This window comes from Schistocerca nitens, chromosome 1 (genome assembly GCF_023898315.1).
Source record: "Schistocerca nitens isolate TAMUIC-IGC-003100 chromosome 1, iqSchNite1.1, whole genome shotgun sequence".
Taxonomy (NCBI): domain Eukaryota; kingdom Metazoa; phylum Arthropoda; class Insecta; order Orthoptera; family Acrididae; genus Schistocerca; species Schistocerca nitens.
In genome coordinates, this window is record NC_064614.1 from 279,761,780 (window position 1) to 279,786,326 (window position 24,547).

Sequence of the window (24,547 nt, forward strand, 5' to 3'; positions counted from 1 at the left end):
TGTAGTGACAACATGATACAGTGTCTATCAGAAATACTAAAAGAAATCTGGACAACACACAGATTACCACCAGACTGGACATCTGCATTAATACATCCACTACATAAAAAAGGGAAGAAAACAGATCCTAGCAATTATAGGGGAATCTCCCTCTTACCAGTGACCTATAAGATCTTGTCTAAGGCGCTTTTAAAAAGAGCAGAAGAGATACTTGACAAACAGCTAGGAGAGTATCAGGCTGGATTTAGGAAGGGAAGGTCATGTGCAGAACAAATACTAAATTTAAAGAACATAATAGAAATGAGGAAAATCAGGAACTTAAAATATGTAATTACTTTTGTGGATTTTAAAAAAGCCTATGATTCAATTGACAGAAATACACTGCTTGATATCTTAAAAGAATTGGGACTCGATGCTAAAACAACTGCAATAATTAAAGGTACTTTGAGAAATACAAAATCGAAAGTAAAATTTAGGGGAGAGCTCTCAAAATCGTTTGAAATAAAGTCAGGTGTTCGACAGGGAGATGGTCTGTCACCTCTGCTTTTCAATTGTGTCTTGGAGAAGGTAGTTCGAGAATGGAGGAAAGCCATCAATACTAAAGGGATTCAACTAGGGAGAAATCCAAACAAGATCACTGTCGACTGTTTAGCCTTCGCAGATGACATGGCATTGATTACAGATTCACTAGACAATGCCCAAGAACAAATAAGAGAACTACAAAAACAAGCAGCCAAAGTAGGACTACAAATATCCTATGAAAAAACAAAGTTTATGACAAACAAACATCTGTGATGCTCCTCAAAATATTGCAGTTGACAACAACACAATACACAAAACAGATTCCTTTAAATACCTAGGAGAGTGTATTACATACAATGCCAAAGAAAAGATAGCTATAGAAACTAGAGTGCACAAAATGGAAAGAGTGTTTCATATGACCAAAAATGTTTATAATAAAAAATCCTTGTCCTGGAACATGAAATTAAGACACTACCAAACAGTGGCCAGACCTGAAGCTCTCTATGCGGCAGAAACACTTAAACTAACAAGAAATGGAGATCTTGAGAAACTAGAGAAGGTCGAAAGAAGAATTTTAAGGAAAATACTGGGAGCTAAAAGAAACGATAATGCTGAATACAGGTTAAGACCAAACAGAGAGCTATATCTGAAAACAGAGAAACTAACTGATGTAATGAGGAAGAGGAGACTACAGTTTTTTGGACATATATTCAGAATGGATAACAACAGACTAACCAAGCGGATATTCACATTACTCAATAGCTACAAATCCAAGCCAGCATGGTTCATAGAGACTGAAAAGGACATTGAAAATGCTGGAGTTACAATAGACACAATAGAAAACAGAACACATTTCAGAAAGGCAGTTCAAAAGGCAGAATTTCAGGAGAGAAAGAAAATAACTAGACGAAAGTAGACTCAAGAAGAAAGGGAACAACACTCTAAAAGGATGAAGGAAATTTGGAAACTGAAGAAATCTAATACAATGTAGAGTAGCCAAAGTTGATTCATCGTACCCTCCAAATGGGTTATTCGAGAGAAAAAAACTACGAAGGAGAAATTTTGTAATGGAGGTCAAACCCCAGAGGGGGACCAGGGAATGCCAAAAGGAGGAGATGATTACGCAACAAAACCGAATTGTAAAACCAACAGAACCAGGAGGATAGCGAGGGCCAACATAAGCAAGGACAGCAAGAGAGGGAGAGGAGAGGGTAACGGGAAAGGAGCAAGGAGGGGAAAGGAGGGGAAGGGGAAGTAAATGCACCCCTGGAGAGAAAGAAGGCTGCAACAGCTCGGGGCCCCGTGCTCGCCACGCACGTATCCACAAAAGAGTTGTGGACCCCCTGGGGGGTTGTTGGGTTCAGAACCAGGTGAAATGACTGGGGGAGAAGGTATTGTTCAGGTTCTGGAGGAGTCTGTCTGAATTGTGAAGATGAAGATGTCACCAATGAAACTGAACAGGATGAGGTTTAGACATTCTGGGTGGTTGGGAAGGATTCCTCAAGATGGCCCATGAATAGGTTGGCATAGGATGATGCCACGTGGGGTGCTATTTGCTGTACCACAGTTCTGTTTGTAGGTGATGCCTACAAAGGTGAAGTAATTGTGAGTGACGATGTGGTTTATCGTGGTGATCAGGAAGGAAGCTGTAGGTTTGGAATCTACATCTACATCTATACTCCGCAAGCCACCTGACGGTGTGTGGCGGAGGGTACCTTGAGTACCTCTATCGGTTCTTCCTTCTATTCCAGTATCGAATTGTTCATGGAAAGAAAGATTGTCGGTATGCCTCTGTGTGGGCTCTAATCTCTCTGATTTTATCCTCATGGTCTCTTCGCGAGATATACGTAGGAGGAAGCAATATACTGCTTGACTCCTCGGTGAAGGTATGTTCTCAAAACTTCAACAAAAGCCCATACAGAGCTACTGAGCGTCTCTCTTGCAGAGTCTTCCACTGGAGTTCATCTCTATAACGCTTTCACGATTACTAAATGATCCTGTACGAAGCGCACTGCTCTCCGTTGGATCTACTCTCTCTCTTCTATCAACCCTATCTGGTATGGATCCCACACTGGTGAGCAGTATTCAAGCAGTGGGCGAACAAGTGTACTGTAACCTACTTCCTTTGTTTTCAGATTGCATTTCCTTAGGATTTTCCCAATGAATCTCAGTCTGGCATCTGCTTTACCGACGATCAACTTTATATGATCATTCCATTTTAAATCACTCCTAATGCCTACTCCCAGATAATTTGTGGAATTAACTGCTTCCAGTTGCTGACCTGCTATATTGTAGCTAAATGATAAAAGGATCTTTCTTTCTATGTATTTGCAGCACACACACTTGTCTACAAGGAGGTGCAACTGCCATTCCCTGCACCACACATCAATTCGCTGAAGATCCTCCTGCATTTCAGTACAATTTTCCATTGTTACAACCTCTCGGTATACCACAGCATCATCCGCAAAAAGCCTCAGTGAACTTCCGATGTTATCCACAAGGTCATTTATGTATATTGTGAATAGCAACGGTCCTACGACACTCCCCTGCGGCACACCTGAAATCACTCTTACTTCGGAAGACTTCTCTCCATTGAGAATGACATGCTGCATTCTGTTATCTAGGAACTCTTCAATCCAATCACACAATTGGTCTGATAGTCCATATGCTCTTTGTTCATTAAACGAGTGTGGGGAACTGTAACGAACGCCTTGCGGAAGTCAAGAAACATGGCATCTACCGGGGAACCCATGTCTATGGCCCTCTGAGTCTCGTGGACCAATAGCGCGAGCTGTGTTTCACACGATTGACTTTTTTGAAACCCATGCTGATTCCTACATAGTAGATTTCTAGTCTCCAGAAAAGTCATTATACTCGAACATAATACTTGTTCCAAAATTCTACAACTGATCGACGTTAGAGATATAGGTCTATAGTTCTGCACATTTGTTCAATGTCCCTTCTTGAAAACGGGGATGACCTGTGCCCTTTTCCAATCCTTTGGAACGCTATGCTCTTCTAGAGACCTACGGTACACCGCTGCAAGAAGGGGCAAGTTCCTTCATGTACTCTGTGTAAAATCGAACTGGTATCCCATCAGTTCCAGCGGCCTTTCCTCTTTCGAGCGATTTTAATTGTTTCTCTATCCCTGTGTCATCTATTTCAATATCTACCATTTTATCATCTGTGCGACAATCTAGAGAACGAACTACAGCGCAGTCTTCCTCTGTGAAACAGCTTTGGAAAAAGACATTTAGTATTTCGGCCTTTAGTCCGTCATCCTCTGTTTCAGTACCATTTTGGTCACCGAGTGTCGGGACATTTAGTTTTGATCCACCTACCACTTTGACATAAGACCAAAATTTCTTAGCATTTTCAGCCAAGTCAGTACATACAACTTTACTTTCGAATTCATTTAACATCTCTTGCATAGCCCTCCTCACACTACATTTCGCTTTGCATAATTTTTGTTTGTCTGCAAGGCTTTGGCTAAATTTTTGTTTGCTGTGAAGTTCCCTTTGCTTCCGCAGCAGTTTTCTAACTCGGTTGTTGTACCACGGTGGCTCTTTTCCATCTCTTACGATCTTGCTTGGCACATATTCATCTAATGCATATTGTACGATGGTTTTGAACTTTGTCCACTGATCTCAACACTACCTGTACTTGACACAAAACTTTTGTGTTGAGCCATCAAGTACTCTGAAATCTGCTTTTTGTCACTTTTGCTAAACAGAAAAATCTTCCTACCTTTTTTAATATTTCTATTTACGGCTGAAATCATCGATGCAGTAACCACTTTATGACCGCTGATTCCCTGTTCTGTGTTAACTGTTTCAAATAGTTCAGGTCTGTTTGTCACCAGAAGGTCTAACATATTATCGCCATAGTTGGTTCTCTGTTTAATTGCTCAAGGTAGTTTTCAGATAATGCACTTAAAAAAATTTCACTGGATTCTTTGTCTCTTCCACCCGTTATAAACGTTTGAGTCTCCCAGTCTATATTCGGCATATTAAAATCCTCACCCAGAACTATAACATGGTGGGGAAATCTACTCTAAATATTTTCCAAATTTTCCTTCAGGTGCTCTGCCACAACAGCTGCTGAGCCAGGGGGCCTATAGAGACATCCAATTACCATGTTTGAGCCTGCTTTAACTGTGACCTTCACCCAAATTATTTCACATTTCGGATCTCCGTCAATTTCCTTTGAAACTATTGCACTTTTTGTCACTATAAACAAGCCTCCCCCTTCACTGTCCAGCCTATCTCTGCGGTATACATTCCAATCTGAGTTTTCAGCCAACTTTCTGTTCCTAGTACTATGCGGGCATTGTGACCGTTTATTAATGAGAGCAGTTCTGGGACCTTTCTATAGGTACTCCTGCAGTTTACTATTACCACTTTAATATTGGTATTCCCTGTTGCGTTTTGCCTACTACTAACTTGCCGCATCTCAGTAGGTGTCTTGTCGGGCCTAGGTAGGGAATTCTCTAACCTAAAAAACCCACATGTGCACTCCACACGTACTCCGCTACACTTGTAGCCGCTTCCGGTGTGTAGTGCACGCCTGACCTATTCAGGGGTACCTTACATTTCTCCACCCGATAGCGACAGAAGAAGTGACAAGTAAGAAAAATACAGTTAATACTTAAATTAACGTAGCTCGCTGCACAGCAGATGTGAAGCAGGCGGCAGTTACGACACTGACACATCAGTTGGGCATTAGGAAAGGTACTGGTCAATAGCAGCAAGACCATGGGCATTGGGGGTGTTATTGTAGAGGAATGTGCCCCAGCCATGGAAAGGGGGTGGAGGTGATCCTTTGTGGCCATATGGCAGGAATGTAGAAGGCGGCAGGCAACTGGAGAAACAAAACATGGGAAACATGTCTGCATAAGGCTGGGAGGGCAATTTCGGTGTATGAATGACAGTGAGACCTCGGGTATATTTGGAGAAGGATTGCTCTCACTACAGAGGCAACTGCCATGGATGGCTAGACTGTATGGGACTTCTTGTGACTTCTAGATGTGAATGAATTGCAGGCACATTCTGTAAAGTTGTTATTGGGATAACTGAGATTTCTCAGTCATGTGATTTGCAACAAATACATGATTTCTTGCCCACCCCTACATCACAGTTCTCAGCCAAGCTGATGTCACTGTTTCCCATCCACCATCTCCATAGTGCTGTCCTGAGCAACTGTGAAATATGGATTGCAATATCTTCTACGGTGCAGGTCATATGTAACAACAGCAAATAATACATAAATAAAAGTTCGTATAAATAAAAGTCTGCAACACAATTCAGTCCAATTCTCAAACTTATATTTTGCCCGTGATGTCTGTTGGAACATCTTCACAATAGGTCTAGCAACTGTAATTTATTCTCATGATAACAATCATAGTCAATTTAACTTGATTTATTTCATTTGTCAGACATTTAATTCTGGATTAACATTCTTTCTGTTTCATCTAAATTTCACCATACTGTTCTAAAGCTGATTAAAAGATTTTACCTAGTATTCAAATGAGTGAACAGTAAGTCACTTTCTCATTTGCAATAAACTTGGCAAATCATTATAGTGTCTCATAACCAAATAAAATATTGACTCATTTTCAGTATTACGTATTGTTTTCTTTGAAAGACAACATTTATGCCTTTCAATCTTATCTTTACTTAAAAAGCAGCATAACTATTTATATCCTGCATCCTTACACGTATGACAATTTTTGTTGCAAATTGCTCAAATACAACAATAGTTTGTAAGATCAGGGTGTGGACGAGGAAAAAAAATTCCCAGATTTTCCAATTAAAATACACTTTCTCCCGGATGAGAATACACTTTTTCCTTGTTATGTAACAGTGTACTTTTCCTCAGAACTGTAAAACTTATCAATCCTTTCAATGGTTGTGGTTTCATACATCGGCATAGAATTTCCCGGCACTCAGGGAAAAAACACATTTTGGAAAGATGTACACTGCATATTTTCGTATTACGGAAGTACAAATTCGAATTCCACCAAACACCGCATGTTACTTTCCGAAGGATTGAAATCAAGATTGCAATGCGCTTTTGTAAGCCAGTCGTAGCTCATGTCAAGCGATCTCGGCAGCCGATGAGGCGGATATTCATAGCATAGGACACGTGATGTAGTCAGTCAATAGCAACATCACTGTTAAGTAGCGAGACACACAAATAGGAAAAAGTAATGGTTTAAATTAATATACATAGTGTTGCTACAAGAAAAGAAAAGCTTTCACGTATAATATTGGTCTCTAAGATTAATAAGCTGCAAAAGAAGCTAAGCTTTCACACATAATGTTGATCGTTTCTGCACGTGTTACACTTTAAGATACATCACACATATGTGCCAGTAAAATTTTTAACAACGACATAAATGTCTGATCTTCTGGGCTCGAAAATATTCTAAATGGTCGTCCTCAAAGATTTGATTTTTGAATGAGAGTCAAACGCTCTGTGATTTAAGAAATTCATCGGACATTCGCGCACAGAGTTCATCTTGTGTAAAAGGAAATTTACTTTACTTGAATGTAATGCTTTTCAAACAACCAATTGGAATATTTTCCCGTGACCTGCTAGAAATTGCCACGATGACGCAGGAAGCCCATACGTTCATACGTGTAAAACATTAAAAGATCTTACATTATGTCATAAAAGAAACAAGACATTAGAGGATACTCCAAGAGCATGAGAATTTTGAGAACCATACTAAAATGCATAATTTGGCTTAAAGTGCACATTCGTATGTCCAGATTCAGATGTAAATTTTCTTGGAGTACCAGTAGCATATTATCTCATGTTTGGTTCTTTATTATGGCATAATCCCATACATGCTAGAAGATGAAAACATGAACTTGAAATGCAGCGAACAGTTAAAACTAGCCAATAGTGAGGAATTAAACACTTCGTTTCAAATAAATTGACTGTCTCAGCAGAAAAGAATAATAAAAGTCAAATTTCTTTAACAAACCATAAAAATAACTTCATTGTTCTGCAAAGCGATTAACACTTGACTGTCAGAAAGATGGGGAAAAAAAATAAAATCTGAAACTAATAACATATTTTAGCTTTCCGTTATTATGTGAATGTATTTTAATTCACTTTATAGCTCCCGGCCACAGAAATCCATTGTGTTTTCATTTGACGTGAGAGCAATAAACGAAGAGGAAACAGCAAAACCACTTAACGTAAACACGGGTCATGTGGAGACTACCACCTCCCCACTACAACTCAGACTGCTCTGTGCATCAGGTCCGGATCTACAATATTTCCGAACCATGACAATAATAGATAGTGGCGCTCCCCCTCCCTCGAGCGTTTGAGTCAGGATGCCAAAAATTTAAAAAATCGACTTTTAAAAAATATCTTCATTTTGTAGCGCACGTCTTTCTGAAGAGTCTGATACATAAAACATGTTCAAGGGAACGTAAGACATGTTATTTGGTATGTGTGCCGAAGTGCAGTGCCACGCCTCTTCACACAGCATTCTTCCATCGCACATCTCTGTATTCCGCTCTGTGGAATTCAAATGCGTAATATTTTGTAATGGGTGCCATCAAACCATATTCAGGCCAGTGGAAATTAAAATGTCCTGTGGTGCCTCTCCTGCTCCCAGTCGGCCGGTTTGACACCCTGCCCCCTCTTTAAAAAATCTCGCAGTTAATACTGGATGGGATTATTTGTAACCGGCAGAACAAGAACTCTTCAGAAAATTTGTAGTCTTTACTGCCTATTAGCTAATAACTTGCTGTTTTGTGTGACATAATACACTATGCATGCATTCAAAAATCAATTTACAATTCATTCAGAAATCAACTTGGAATTTGATAAAAAAATGTTCAAAAACCAACACGGATGTGTTCAAAATCATATGAGTAATCGATTTTTTAAAAATCTCATTTTGTTCGTTATCGCTCGTTGCAACTGCTCGGGGCGAATGTCGCAAGACACGCGTTTCAGTTTGCCCTTGATCCATTAACTCAGTTTTTTTTTTTATTACAGAGGGCAGCTAACCCTCTGACCGAACAGCTACCGTGCTGGTTACAATATAAGAGAAGAAAGATGTGCATTAATCTGAACAGATCATCATGCACTGGATGCTAGGCGCTTTGTGAAACAAGGTCTTTTTTCTTCAATAATATGAATTTGGCGCCCCGCCCCCCTCCCCCTGAAACTGTAGATACCCCAGTTTCTCCCCGCCCCCTAGTTCCGGGCCTGTTGCGCATCTGGCACCTTAGGTGCACCAGTAAAATTTTTCCGGATAGCATCTGGCTGCTTGATGCTATTATTTTTATAGCTAACTGCCACATTTCTGTAGCCAGAAGTGGGAGAAGGTACTGCTCATATGCGACTCAACTGCACATGCGCATAAGCTCGCTTGCAACCGCTCGAACGAATCTAATGTAAACAGTTGTGACGTCACGCCCATCGGAGACAATTTGTTGTTATGAAACATAGCATAGTCTTCCTAAAGCATTTGACACATTTTGCTGTTACGTGTGATTTGTGATCAAGACATCACAAAAATAATTTCTAGTTAAAGAACAAACACTAGTAATTAAATCCCTGCTGCACACCCAAATCACTGATTTCATTTAAGAAACTGTTACTTTATTTGGTCCCACCATGAACCATGGACCTTGCCGTTGGTGGGGAGGCTTGCGTGCCTCAACGATACAGATAGCCGTACCGTAGGTGCAACCACAACGGAGGGGTATCTGTTGAGATGCCAGACAAATGTGTGGTTCCTGAAGAGGGGCAGCAGCCTTTTCAGTAGTTGCAGGGGCAACAGTCTGGATGATTGACTGATCTGGCCTTGTAACACTAACCAAAACGGCCTTGCTGTTGTGGTACTGCGAACGGCTGAAAGCCAGGGGAAATTACAGCCGTAATTTTTCCCGAGGGCATGCAGCTTTTCTGTATGGTTAAATGATGATGGCATCTTCCGGGGTAAAATATTCCAGAGGTAAAATAGTCCCCCATTCGGATATCCGGGCGGGGACTACTCGAGAGGACGTCGTTATCAGGAGAAAGAAAACTGGCACTCTACGGATCGGAGCGTGGAATGTCAGATCCCTTAATCGGGCAGGTAGGTTAGAAAATTTAAAAAGGGAAATGGATAGGTTAAAGTTAGATATAGTGGGAATTAGTGAAGTTCGATGGCAGGAGGAATAAGACTTCTGGTCAGGTGAATACAGGGTTATAAATACAAAATCAAATAAGGGTAATGCAGGAGTAGGTTTAATAATGAATAAAAAAATAGGAGTGCGGGTAAGCTACTACAAACAGCATAGTGAACGTATTATAGTGGCCAAGATAGACACGAAGCCCATGCCTACTACAGTGGTACAAGTTTATATGCCAACTAGCTCTGCAGATGACGAAGAAATTGAAGAAATGTATGATGAGATAAAAGAAATTATTCAGGTAGTGAAGGGAGATGAAAATTTAATAGTCATGGGTGACTGGAATTCGACTGTAGGAAAAGGGAGAGAAGGAAACATAGTAGGTGAATATGGATTGGGGCTACGAAAAGAAAGAGGAAGCCGTCTGGTAGAATTTTGCACAGAACATAACTTAATCATAGCTAACACTTGGTTCAAGAATCATAAAAGAAGGTTGTATACATGGAAGAATCCTGGAGATACTAAAAGGTATCAGATAGATTATATAATGGTAAGACAGAGATTTAGGAACCAGGTTTTACATTGTAGGACATTTCCTGGGGCAGATGTGGACTCTGACCACAATCTATTGGTTATGAACTGTAGATTAAAACTGAAGAAACTGCAAAAAGGTGGGAATTTGAGGAGATGGGACCTGGATAAACTGAAAGAACCAGAGGTTGTACAGAGTTTCAGGGACAGCATAAGGGAACAACTGACAGGAATGGGGGAAAGAAATACAGTAGAAGACGAATGGGTAGCTCTGAGGGATGAAGTAGTGAAGGCAGCAGAGGATCAAGTAGGAAAAAAGATGAGGGCTACTAGAAATCCTTGGGTAACAGAAGAAATATTGAATTTAATTGATGAAAGGAGAAAATACAAAAATGCAGTAAATGAAGCAGGCAAAAAGGAATACAAACGTCTCAATAATGAGATCGACAGGAAGTGCAAAATGGCTAAGCAGGCATGGCTAGAGGACAAATGTAAGGATGTAGAGGCTTATCTCACTAGGGGTAAGATAGATACAGCCTACACGAAAATTAAAGAGACCTTTGGAGAAAAGGGAGCCACTTGTATGAAAATCAAGAGCTCAGATGGAAACCCAGTTCTAAGCAAAGACGGGAAAGCAGAAAGGTGGAAGGAGTATATAGAGGGTCTATACAAGGGTGATACAAAACTGCGTGAAGAGTTTGACAGAGCTCTGAAAGACCTGAGTCGAAACAAGGCCCTGGGAGTAGACAACATTCCATTAGAACTACTGACGGCCTTGGGAGAGCCAGTCCTGACAACACTCGACCATCTGGTGAGCAAGATGTACGAGACAGGCGAAATACCCTCAGACTTCAAGAGGAATGTAATAATTCCAACCCCAAAGAAAGCAGGTGTTGACAGATGTGAAAATTACCGAGCTATCAGATTAATAAGTCACAGCTGCAAAATACTAACGCGAATTATTTACACACGAATGGAAAAACTGGTAGAAGCCGACCTTGGGGAAGATCAGTTTGGATTCCGTAGAAATGATGGAACACATGAGGCAATACTGACCTTACAACTTATCTTAGAAGAAAGATTAAGGAAAGGCAAACCTACGTTGCTAGCATTTGTAGACTTAGAGAAAGCTTTTGACAATGTTGACTGGAATACTCTCTTTCAAATTCCAAAGGTGGCAGGGGTAAAATACAGGGAGCGAAAGGCTATTTACAATTTGTACTGAAACCAGATGGCAGTTATAAGAGTCGAGGGACATGAAAGGGAAGCAGTGGTTGGGAAGGGAGTGAGACAGGGTTGTAGCCTCTCCCCGATGTTATTCAATCTGTATATTGAGCAAGCAGTAAAGGAAACAAAAGAAAAATTTGGAGTAGGTATTAAAATCCAGGGAGAAGAAATAAAAACTTTGAGGTTCGCCGATGACATTGTAATTCTGTCAGAGACAGCAGAGGACTTGGAAGAGCAGTTGAACGGAATGGACAGTGTCTTGAAAGCAGGATATAAGATGAACATCAACAAAAGCAAAACGAGGATAATGGAATGTAGTCGAATTAAGTCGGGTGATGCTGAGGGAATTAGATTAGGAAATGAGACACTTAAAGTAGTAAAGGAGTTTTGCTATTTGGGGACCAAAATAACTGATGATGGTCGAAGTAGAGAGGATATAAAATGTAGACTGGCAATGGTAAGGAAAGCGTTTCTGAAGAAGAGAAATTTATTAACATCGAGTATAGATTTAAGTGTCAGGAAGTCGTTTCTGAAAGTGTTTGTATGGAGTGTAGCCATGTATGGAAGTGAAACATGGACAATAAATAATTTGGACAAGAAGAGAATAGAAGCTTTCGAAATGTGGTGCTACAGAAGTATGTTTAAGATTAGGTGGGTAGATCACATAACTAATGAGGAGGTATTGAATAGGATTGGGGAGAAGAGAAGTTTGTGGCACAACTTGACTAGAAGAAGGAATCGGTTGGTAGGACATGTCCTGAGGCATCAAGGGATCACTAATTTAGCACTGGAGGGCAGCGTGGAGGGTAAAAATCGTAGAGGGAGACCAAGAGATGAATACACTAAGCAGATTCAGAAGGATGTAGGTTGCAGTAGGTACTGGGAGATGAAGGAGCTTGCACAGGATAGATTAGCATGGAAAGCTGCATCAAACCAGTCTCAGGACTGAAGACCACAACAACAACAACAACTTTATTTGGTACAGACCATTCTGACTCTGTTCACCGTTTCAATTGCTCTCTGGATTTTGATCTCTAATGATGAAATTCAAGTTTCACCTACAGTAACAATGCAGCTCACAAAATCAATTTCATTCTTGTGAGAACAATACAGTGATCAAATATTTTCATTTGGTGCAGTGTTAACACAGTGGACTCGTTTTTGAGAGAGTAACAGTTCAAATGATAGTCTCGCCGTCAAGATTTACATTTTCTGGGGTTTTCCTAAACTGCTTCAGGCAAATGCTGGGAAACGGCATAGCTGATTTCTGTCCTGAATTCAAGCTTGTTCTCTGTCTCTAATGACCTAACTGTTTGTGGAATGTTGAAACCTAATCTGCCTTACTTCTTTCCTTTTTCAATTTTTCAACACACTAATCCACTGGTCCTCCATTACCACGTCATGTACCTTTCCATGAATTTTTTATGATCTTGCTTTTCCCATAAACCTCTCAGCATTTCTCTATCATGACCAATATGGCCACATTTTAATTCAGAAACCATTTTTATTAGCAGAAGACGGAGGAGCAGTTTCATAAACACACATATAACTTACAAGAAGTTTCATTTGAAGCAACCATCTATAATAAATAGCTTTACACCACACAGAACTCCATCACTGTTGCAGACATATATAATTTTGCTGCTTTTGACGGATGTATATAACAAGCACTACTATTCACAATGACCTACAATTTTAGGTCAATAGTTATAAAATATGTACCAATAAATGATGAAAGTAAATAGTATAATATGGCTGTGAGGCATGAGTGAAGCCCAAATCTTTTCAGGCTACTCTCACTACACACATTTCTCAGTAAATAAATTTGCAGTACTTGGCATTTCATACTCACCTAAGCAGACATAGGAATAAAGAATAACTAAATGCATGGCATGCAAGGAATGATGTGGACTGAATGATTCTTAGAAGTGTTCCTCGAAGGTCTTTCTGAGAGGGTATCTTGCCTCTCATAAGCAAAGCAAGCTGTAATTCAAAATTTTACTATTTCAGTACATTTTATATAAAAAGTAATTAACACGTACATAAGCTACTGTACAATGAATTTATACAAATATGAAAATACTACGAAGTTTCTAAAAAATAGTAATACAAGTGCATATAAAGTGAAACATGGAAAATCAGTAATCTTCACTGTTATACTTTGTGATGTCATTCTTTAACAAATCTGTTCGTTAAGTCAGCTAGACACTAACAAATTTGTAAGAAACATTCGAGGCCATGTTTGGTCTATAAACTTTTCTAAAATACAGAAGCTAGACAAAAACATGGAAACCACAGTGAGAAATGCATGCTTAAAAGTACATGCAGACGTTAGCCAAGCCTACAGGTTATGCTGTTGTATTTCACCATGACAGGCATCTTTGCAATCTCTTCAAAATTTTGCCAGTGTCAGCCATGGCCATTACAGTGTTCTGTGAAGCTGTGCTTGCATTACGTCAGAGCTAAGTGAATTCAAACTTGGGCCAATTTTTGGTCCTCATTTGGTGGGTTCTTCCATAACCAAGAGTCCTGTAGTGAGTGCATTATGTTGGAGCTATTGAATTCAAACACAGGAAAATTGTAGGTGCTCATACGATGGGTGCTTCCATAACTAAGTGAGCCTAAGTATTTGGTGTTTCAACAGGCATTATACCACATACAGAGAAAGCGAAAAAACATCATCCACTTGTACTGGTCAAACTGACAGGTAACTAAACTAACAATAAATTTTTGCAATGTGTTGGACAAGCATTCTATAGACAGCTTTGTTGTATGTGCACTGAACTTTCCCAGAACTTTCCACGTTAATTGTCACACTGGTCATTCATATTTCCTACAACTGACCTTATTTTCTCATTCAATTTCTTGTTTTGTAACATTACTTACAGATATTTATTCGAAGTGACTTAGTCAAGGAGCACATCATTAATACTGTATTCAAACATTAGAAGAATGTTTCTCCTACTCACTTGCAATGATCTACATTTATTCACATTTAAAGGTTGCTGCCAATGAAATGAAATGTCATGTGGCTGGGGCCTCCCGTCGGGTAGACTGGTCGCCTGGTGCAAGTCTTGAGATGATGCCACTTCGGTGACTTGCACGTCGATGAGGATGAGATGAGATGATGATAACACAACACCCCCAGTCCCTGAGCGGAGAAAGTTTCCCACCCAGCTGGGAATCGAACCCGGGCCCTTTAGCATGGCAATCTGTCATGCTAATGCTGCCATTCATAAGTTCATACAGAAATCTTGTCCAAGTCATCCTGAAGTCCCCTGCAGTTGGTCAATAATGACACTTTACCGTAACAAGTAGTGTCATCAGTAACGTCTCAGAAATATACCCACTCTACTCAATAGGTATTTGATGTGTATGAAGAATGGGAGCAATTTTATCAGACTTTTATGGGCATCGCCTGACATGAACACACAGACAAGAACTTGAGCATGTTCGCCCAGCTAACAAATTGGCTTTCTCTACTAATACAGACACAAACAATTGTCTTGATACTGAAGCTATATTCAAATGAAGGATTGTGTTGGCTGGACTGGTTGAGATGAGCAAGAAAGACAGAGTGGGGTAGACAGGATAAGACACACATTGAGAGGGAAATCAGGAAATGCAGATATGAATACAGCACCATAGAAAGCTCATCCACGTTGAGGCACTTTTCGTAGCATGTGGCATATAGTGAAGTACGATTCTGGATTTCAGGGGAGTGATGAGAGCACAACAGGATATGCAGAGGAAGCTCACTGAGAGAATGACATCGATGTAGATTCACCAACCTTTAAGACTGAACTGATTGATCATTTTGCACAACAGATCATAATGATGCATTGTAAATCAATTTGCAAACATGGCTACATGCTGAACATTTAGGAGTTGCTTTTTTTATTTTTATTTATTTTTTTATTAGTAATTCCTGTTCACCACCTTTTACACATTACAATAATAGAAATTCTTCTACAGAATAGAAAGAGTTATCAAGGACAAACTGCTTATGTTTGTTTTCAAATTTTCCTTTGCTGTCTGTCATACATTTTACGTCGCTGGGTAAATGATGAAAAATTTTAGTTGCAGCAATTTGCTAAAGACAATCTTTGTGTGTAATAATGGATATCATTCTTCCTTCTGGCACAGTAATTATGTATATCATTGCTCCTTTTGAACTGTAGTGGATTATTTACAACAAACTTCATGAAGGAATAAATATACTGTGAAGCAGTAGTCAGGAACAGATGTCTACAAGAAGATTATTCTGACAGTATGTTTTTGAACAATGAAGGCATTCTTTCTTAAAGATGAGTTATCCCAGAACATTATTCCATATGACATTATTGAATGAAAACATGCAAAATATGTTAACTTACTGATTTCTCTCTCCCCAAGATCTGAAATGATTCTAACTGTGTCCCATGGTGCAAACAATGCAGATTTTGCATCAATAGAGGAAGAATTAAATACCCTGAATCAGGCAAGTACAGAGGTAGGTGTCAGTCCAGTTAAGAAACTAGTAAAGCTATGGATGAATACACTACAGCAAAACTGACCACACTCTTCAAAGCAGAAATTCCATTTTCAGAAGAAAATGAAGCAAAGCACTCTTGCGAGGAATTTTTCACAAATATCAATTCAGTTGTTGAATACTGTGCATCCTATAGTGAGAAGGTGCAAGTTTTAACTATTATTCCAGAGACATTTTCAAAGAAAACAATTTTTAACCACGTTCCATCAGTATCAAAGTTCATGGTAACAAATCAAGAAATGTGAGGTCTGTAAAAGGAGTTTTTGGAACAACAGATCCCTATTACGGTCATCACTTAGAAGCAGCTCAAGTTCAAATAGTCCAATCATTTTATCTAGAAGATAAATGGGACTGTTCTCACCAGAGTGCCAACAAAAAAAAGACACTATAACTGTAACAGTTGAAGGTCAAAAAGTTGTGAAAGTGAAGAGGTACATGACTCGCAGTATTAAAGAAACTTTTGCAATTTATAAGAGCAACTATACAACTTCACATATTGAAAGATCAAAATTTTATGCACTTGACCTAAGTGGGTAGTTCCACACCCACCTAGAGATGTCCGTTTATGTTTGTACTGCGCAAATTTTGAACTTTATGTAGTAACTTTGAAGACTTTACTCGAGCACATGACATATGACACCTTGGTTGGGCATGTGAAATCATTAGTAGTCTGTGACATAAAGCAAGAGACCTGTTTGTTTCAAGAATGTGGTGACTCCCCTGGAAGACGTAGCAGATAACTCTGCAGAAATTATATATATGTGACATGGGAGGAAAATAAACTAATTAAGAAAACTGTTGCCTTTGACAGTTTCATTGATGAACTTGGTAGTCAGCGAAAGCAGTAACACACCAGCATCTGAAGAAATTGTAACAATACGTCGCAGAAGTGAAAGGGTGTGTAGAGGCTGGAGAATTATGTTTAGTGCTTCACTGTGATTTTGCTGAGAACTGGTCTGTAATTCTCCCACCAGAAGTACAATGGTATCATTGGAGTAATGACCAGTTTCAATTTTTACAGGAGTGACATATTTTCAAAACACGACCTCAAATGTTGCTGTTATAAGTGATAACACAGGACATGACTCAGCACATGCTTTGCTAGCAATGCGCAAAATTCTTCAACTGCAAATAAGGACAGAGAAGATCATCATTATTTCTGATGGTGCTCCTAGTAATTTTAAAAATCGTTACCAGCTGTTTGAATTGAGTAAGTCACTTGTGCCAACCAACTGGGTATACAGTGCTACTGGTTACGGGAAGGGGCCTTATGATGGTGTAGGAGGCCAGCTGAAGCATCACGCTAGGTACAAAAGATAATCTTTCCAGACCAAATACAGCTGCGAATCAGAATGCTGAGGCTTTTACGAGAGTCGTGAAATTTTTCATATCCACAGCCCTCATTCTTTTGTCCAAAGAGAAAATCAAAGAATTCCGTGAGCAGAAAAAAGAAGAACGGTCCAAACAAATGACTCCTGTGAAAGGAATTCAAAAGACACAATTTTGGACTCAAAGTGATGGGCGAACTAATATTGCAAGCACTTTATAGAGGAAGACAGAAGAAATTTTGTTCATTCAGCCAACACCTCAGAAACAGCAGGATAATATTCAGAATCACAACCTCAGAAGGGGGATGTTTGTGACGTGTGTGTACGACAGTGACTGCTGGATTGCAGAGATTACAGACACCAGAAACTGTAGCGAACTTTATGCTGCAACGTGGACCAGCTGCTGGAGACAGGTTTCCAGCTGAAGGGCAGCAACAACGCCATCAATGCTCACTTCCTGTTCACAATGTTTTGAAGACTGTAAGTGCTCCAGTTCCTGTTGGTTCAACAAGAAAGAATCACTCTACATCAAAGGAAGATACTGAAGCAGTGGAACACATTTTTATTTCATTGACTGGCTAATTTCAATACAAAACAGAGTGCACAGAAGTGGTATAAACTGAAACGTTTTTATTTTTTTATTTTTTACTCATCTTTCAAAACTAATATTATGTTAAATAAGGCTAGGTTTTGATTCTTATGAGCCTGTTATGTGACAATGAGGTAATAAAATAGGTTTTATGTATAGCAAAATTTTCAATTGTTTATAAAACCTGTTCAACCTAAAAGTGGAAGCTCTCCTTTTCAGGGAATGTAGGACTATATGATACTAATCAACAGAAAAAAAAAATCAAAATTTTATGGACTGGCATTTTTGGAAAACAAAAAAATTTCCATAAATTACAAAAAAATTCAGAAAGCTACAGTAAAAGAAACTTTGAAAGATAAGTGCAAATGGACGATTTCTTTGTAATCATAAAGCAATTATCTTTCAAATAAAAGAAAACCCCAATAAAATAACTAGAACTGTTCCAAAGATACTGTGTTTTAAATTTTTTCCAAAATTCACATCTTCAAAATGGAATGTGCAGTGTCATCTTTGGAGGGCTGTATCTCGGAGCAGAATTTTTTTTTTTTTGAGAAAACAAAAAAATGTGTGTTCCTTACTTAGTCCTTCACTTTAACCCATGCTAAATTCAATAACATCCGAGACTATGTAGGTAAGATTTTTTCCTAGCCTGCCTGAATTGATACGGACTATGCCCAGTACTTCATATATAACTTCGCTACATTTTTCCCTTGCCGCTCTTATATGAAATAATAGTGTGTCAAGCATATGACAAATACCCATTCTTTCTTACTGGTGGATGAATGAAGGTATTATGCATTTATAAAATGCTGAGGAACTCTATGACAAAAGTACTGAAGATAAAGTTTTTTGCAAACATTATTTACTTTCTTCACAAAGTAGCCTATTTCTTCCCACTCTTCTTTTAGCTTATGGATGTCAACATTCACCAAATTTCCACAGGGCTTACCAAAATCCGTTTTAAACAGATAATACCACAGCTAGTTTATATATATGTTTAACATATCGATGGAAATTAGATGTTAATTCAAAAGCACCCCATTCTTACATCATTTGACTGTCAGGTTTCTACAAATGGTTGAAAATCAACATGAAAATAAATTATCGGTTCTGTATCACAACAACAATCATAAGTTCTCTGAGATATCATTTCCAGAGCAATTATTTTGCAAACCGTTGGTGGTTTCCAAATGATAGTTCACAATGGTCAGCACACACACTGAACACTGAAATTTTTATCCTAATATTGGACTTCATAGGGCTCAGTCTTGGGTCCCTTATTGTTCTTAATATACATTAGTGACTTGCCACTCTATATTCATGAAGATACAAAGCTAGTTCTTTTTGCTGATGATACAAGTATAGTAATCACACCCAACAGACAAGAATCAGCTGAGGAATTTCTAAATAATGTCTTCCAGAAAATTATTACGTGGTTCTCTGCAGATGGACTCTCACTAAATTTTGACAAAACACATTTTATTCAATTCTGTACAGTAAATAGCATAACGCCATTGATAAATATAAGCTATGAACAGCAGTCTGTTGCTAAGGCAGAATATTCAAAATTTCTGGGTGTGTGCATTGATGAGTACTTGAATTGGCAGAAACATCAATGATCTGTTGAAACGGTTAGGTTCAGCTACTTATGCTATTAGGGTCATTGCACATTTTGGTGTAAAACATATCACTAAATTAGCCTACTACGCCTATTTTCATTCACTCGTTCATATAGCATCATATTTTGGGGCAATTCGTCATTAAGAGAGAAAGTATTCATTGCACAAAAGCATTTAATCAGAATAATAGCTGGAGCCCACCAAAGATCACCTTGCAGACATTTATTTAAGGAACTTGGGCTATCCACAATACCTTTGCAACACATATATTCACTTATGGACTTGGTTATTAATAACCCATCCCAATTCAAAAATAAGTGCATATATACAACACTAGAAGAAAGGACGATCTTCACTATTCTGGATTAACTCTCACTCTGGCACAGAAAGGGGTGAATTATGCTGCCACAAAAATCTTTGATCATTTGCCAAATAGTTTTAAAAGTCTGACAGATAGCTAACCAACATTTAAAAGCAAATCAAACGAATTTCTGAATGACAACTCCTTCTACTCAATAGATGAATTTTTAGATATGAAGTAGTACCCATAAAAAATTAAAAATAATATATTAATTACTCATTTTGTGTAAAGAAAACTTATGTTAAAGTGACACATTCCACATCTTTACGAAACGCCTTATTCATCATCTATGAAACAGGTATTGATGAAGGTAGGTATGTACATATGTATGTATTTATATATGTACAGATCTTGCTTTTCTTTATTTAGTTTTCTTTGGGATTAACTATTCTGGATTTATTACTTTGTAGATGGATTGTAACGGAAATACTGCATTTCATCACCTCACACTGGGTGTCATAAAAATGTGATCAAACCCTATCATCTATGAAAGTGAGTTCATTTGCGACTCATCTGTTATATAGAATGAGAAACTGTGACACTAATTTCATGCACATTTTTTGTTTTCCAAGTACATCTCAAAATGGGTCGACAGAAGCGTCCGATCCCACGCGTCAGCTTTGACCCGTGACGTAAGGGTTTTGTCGTGTGTGACGTCATGACGGTGCGGAGTTTGGTTTGAGTGTGGCTGTCTACAGTTCTGTTTTATCTTATTTTATTTACTTTTCTGATCTGTCCGTTCTATCTCATGAGGGTTTTTTTTAAAAAAAAAACACTTATTACTTATTTTAATTATCTGTTTCCTCCAATTTCTGTTTTAGTTTATTATATTTATCTTTCTGATCTGTTCGTTCTATCCCGTGAGATTTTTTTTTTTTTTTAAGACAAAAAACACTAATCAGCTACTGAAGCATCTTTATCTTCTATGGGTTGCAGGGGTTACGACCCCTGGGGAGGTGGGTGGGTATTCATGCATGGCTGTCTTCACTTACATGTTGTAGCTACGCAAGGCGTCTAAATTTATTTACATTTCGTTTGCCCCCCACCCAAAACACCCCATTTCCCGCGCCTGTCCTGTTAGTGTCATTAGGCTTCTCGTGGAAAGTGTGTGTGTTTGTTTTTGTTTCCGCCATATTTGTGACGTCATGGGTCAAAGCAGACAGGCGGGATCGGACGCTTCCGTATTTCCCTCAAAATGGATTGACCAACAGTTCTGATGATAAGTAATTCTTCCACTATCAATCGACATGTTAAGCATTCCCTCCCAGAATATTCATATGATTTCGCATTATTTGCACTTGAAACGACAACCACCCTGCAGGTCATCAACTAATAACTGCTACCCTTGAAAGAAATCTCTTGTACTGCCCATATAAGTCAAGTGCAAGAAACAGTCTACATGAACTTCTCATAATTAAACATTCCCAAAGCAGTCTTTCAGCTTTAAGAAAAACTTTCCTAAAACACAACACTGCTTCATTAATGAACAGTAATGGATAATACACAATGAAGTACAACAACAACAAATTCCCTTTAGTCTTCAAGGGTTACTTTGAACTGTAGCAAAAAATAACTGTTGCTCGACAATGTACCAAGGATTTAGTGCCCACAAACAAATAACAACACTCTGGCTACATATAAAATATGGTAATGGCATAAACAAATACTAGTATACTCACTGTAAAATACGATGGCATTATCAATTGAATGCATTTAAATTTCAGTTTTGTCAAATTATTTGATTCAGCATGTTACATCCTCATTTTTTAGCATGATGATAATCCACTGCACTGTCTGTCATAACTTGTGTCAGGATATGCTTTTTATTTGCCTATTTCATCTACGCACAGTGTTGGCTGTGCATCCATTCTCCAAAGTGTACAGTATAACCAGTTAAAAGGATATTTTTGGGTCTGAGTCCACTACTGTTGGTAGGGCTAAAACACTGTTAAAATACAGTTTGGTGGAAGAACTTTACAATAAACAACATGACACCAAGCATTTCTTGGATATCTGTCAGATAACATGACCTACCATGTATAATATTGGTTAAAAACACATGTATAGTCACAGTCTTCATAATCCCTAGTTATTTGAACTCATATCTGCAATATACACATTTTCTAATCCTTTCATGAGAATTTAAACAGCACTGACATCTGATTGAAACTGCTGGCTTCATCCACTACTACACACACACACACAATATGTATTTAAACAAGGCATATTCAGTATGAAATGCATACACATCAAACAATAAACACAAAAACAAAATGCTTGGGGGTTAGACCACAACATCATTTCTGAGTCTTGGATTTTGAAGGATGACACCACTTACATGACAGCAACTGTTTCTTGCAAAATAGTTATTTCTGGTCCAGTTTATTGAAACCAAACAGACAGAAAACATATATCAAGCTATTACATAAGGAAAGACACATACTGCTGAAGAGCTGTGCTTTAAGCTTTACAAAACCCTATTAGGCATCACTTATGCTATTTAATATTACGTGAACTGGCACAAATCAAAATTCCTGCATAACAAGAACACCTTCTGTGAGAGCTTAATACATGGAAATAGAAAAACAAATCACATCACGATAAAATCATTTTATCTACAGTTTAATTTTGCAGACTAGTACTCACCAAATATAGACTTGAATAAAGTGGAAATGCCCCTTGTAGTATTATACAGCCGAAATCTACAGAAGCTGTGGTGCAAGAACTAGTGTAGCAATGTGTATACTCTCTACACGTTTGTTCAATAACAACTGGCTTGCTGAACAGTGCCATTACAAGGAACGTAATGCTTTCTTGCCGTTAGCAGCAGTGAAGAAGTCATGAACAACTTTTCTTATCAAAGAACCATAAACCCCAACGTTCAGAACAACGTCTGTGTAGGCACATGTAAATAGATAAGCACTACTAAACACAATGACCCATTTTATGTTGATTTACTTCCCGTGCTTCGTTACGGTGCGGTTCCTTCCATCCTCTGGATTCCTGTGCGTTTCAATTCAATTCTACGACATACTTAACTAGTGTCACAGGTTTCCTTTTATTAAACGGTGAAGGGAAATCTGGGCTGTTACGCGGTATGTTTACATAAGCATCCTGTCCAATTTTGGGCACAAAAGTACTGCAATATGCATTGTTTCTTAAATCCAAACTGTCGTCTTAATTACTTGCGCTCACAGGTTGCAGTTTAGAAATGACAATGAAAACTAACTTGGCATGTGTCTGATAACTTGTACAAAGATTCAGGTTATACTGACACAAATGTCATTCTGCGCCTCACAACTTACCATATACACAGTTACGTAAATTCGGAAGGACTCCTGGAAAGTTGTACATCCCGAACTAGTTGCAGCGTCGCTGCAAGATTTTGTCCACGGGTGCACATACTCCAAGCATGTGTGAGGCACTGTTTGAAATTTACTGAATGCAACCATCGCTCACGACTACGTTATGATAGTCATTTGTGACTCCCTCTCACGACTAGCCTATAGTTGCCAGTCACTGACCTGTCATCACAACATGTACCTTGTTACAACAGTCACTGAGATAACAATATGCATACATAAACAGGGACGTTGTTACCGTTGCCAACGTAACAGCGTCATAGTCAGCACGATTGCCTACTGTTTACACTTTACACTCTGATAAATCTATAATTCAAAATTGCTAGCTCCTTCGTGTCACTATAGAATAAAAACGACACGTATCGCTAAACCGAATACTTCGAGCGCAATTCTCAATACGCTGTGTCTGCAAACTTTTTTCCCCTAAAATACTTTCAACTATGTAATGCTTTGATAAACGTGACGTGAGCGAAGGTAATACGAAATTCTTTTAATGTCACTTTAATATCTGGAAAAAACATAACCATTCTCGAACAAAACTATTTATGTACACCAGATCCAAATAGTACGGTAGCATCGGTATCGAGTGAAGCCAAATCCACGAAAGCAAATACATTACTTCCGCTTCAAGTTACTATGTTTCGGTATTAAATCTAGGGTGGCTGTGTTAAGTCAGTGCTTGATTTGTGACGGTCCGCCGCCGTTACTGCTGACGAAAAAAAAATGCTTTAAAACAACCTTTTTAAAGATTTATAAAAAAAATTTAAAAATGTACCCTCGTAGTAGTTCGCACTACCAGAATCTCTTTCCTTAACAATTCAACCACGGGCAATAGTTAACTTGTAATGGCCATGTGCTCTGAAAGTGTTTCTTGCAAAAAGTACAGCAAATGCATTCGTAGGAAAAGGAAAGAAAAGTAGGGTGTAGTGTCCTGTCGACGGCGAGGTCCTTCAAGTGCATAACCATTACAGAACCGTAAACGCATGCACAGAGCCAGCTCGCATTAGGATGAGAGTTAAAAGTTCACGGTTCGACCGCTCACGCAGAGATGACACATCACAATCAACTCGCGAGTAGATATGTGACGACAGCGCTCGCAGTATCGCTCGCTAAGTAGAACACTCTATGGAACCTCTTAGAGATACCACAGACTAACATAATACTCTCAGCTCCCAACCTGATTATTTCTAGGAACATAGCCTAGAAAATTTGGTCTATGTAACAAACGATGCAGCTGACTGACTTCTATGAACCAAAATAATGAGGTATCTCAAGAATGAAAAAAATGTAAAGTCTTAAAAGGGGAAGTGGAGCAGAAGACAGTTACCACA

At 38.7% G+C, this 24,547-nt stretch overlaps 1 protein-coding gene across 2 annotated transcripts in view; it reads right to left on the reverse strand.

Moving 5' to 3' along the window:
• Positions 1–23,450, reverse strand: part of LOC126248144 (transmembrane protein 135-like) — a 107,887-nt gene extending 84,437 nt beyond the window's left edge. Inside the window, exons 1-2 of one of the 2 annotated variants that reach the window (XM_049948862.1) lie at positions 22,501–23,115; positions 13,279–13,409 (exon numbers count right to left, since the gene is read on the reverse strand). In XM_049948862.1, the coding sequence (XP_049804819.1) occupies positions 13,279–13,409; positions 22,501–22,647 (278 nt within the window). In that variant the 5' untranslated portion in view covers positions 22,648–23,115. Of the gene's footprint in view, positions 1–13,278; positions 13,410–22,500; positions 23,116–23,159 lie in introns of those variants that run through there. The other variant, XM_049948851.1, reaches the window with a different exon arrangement.
• Between the last annotated feature and the right edge of the window lie 1,097 nt (positions 23,451–24,547).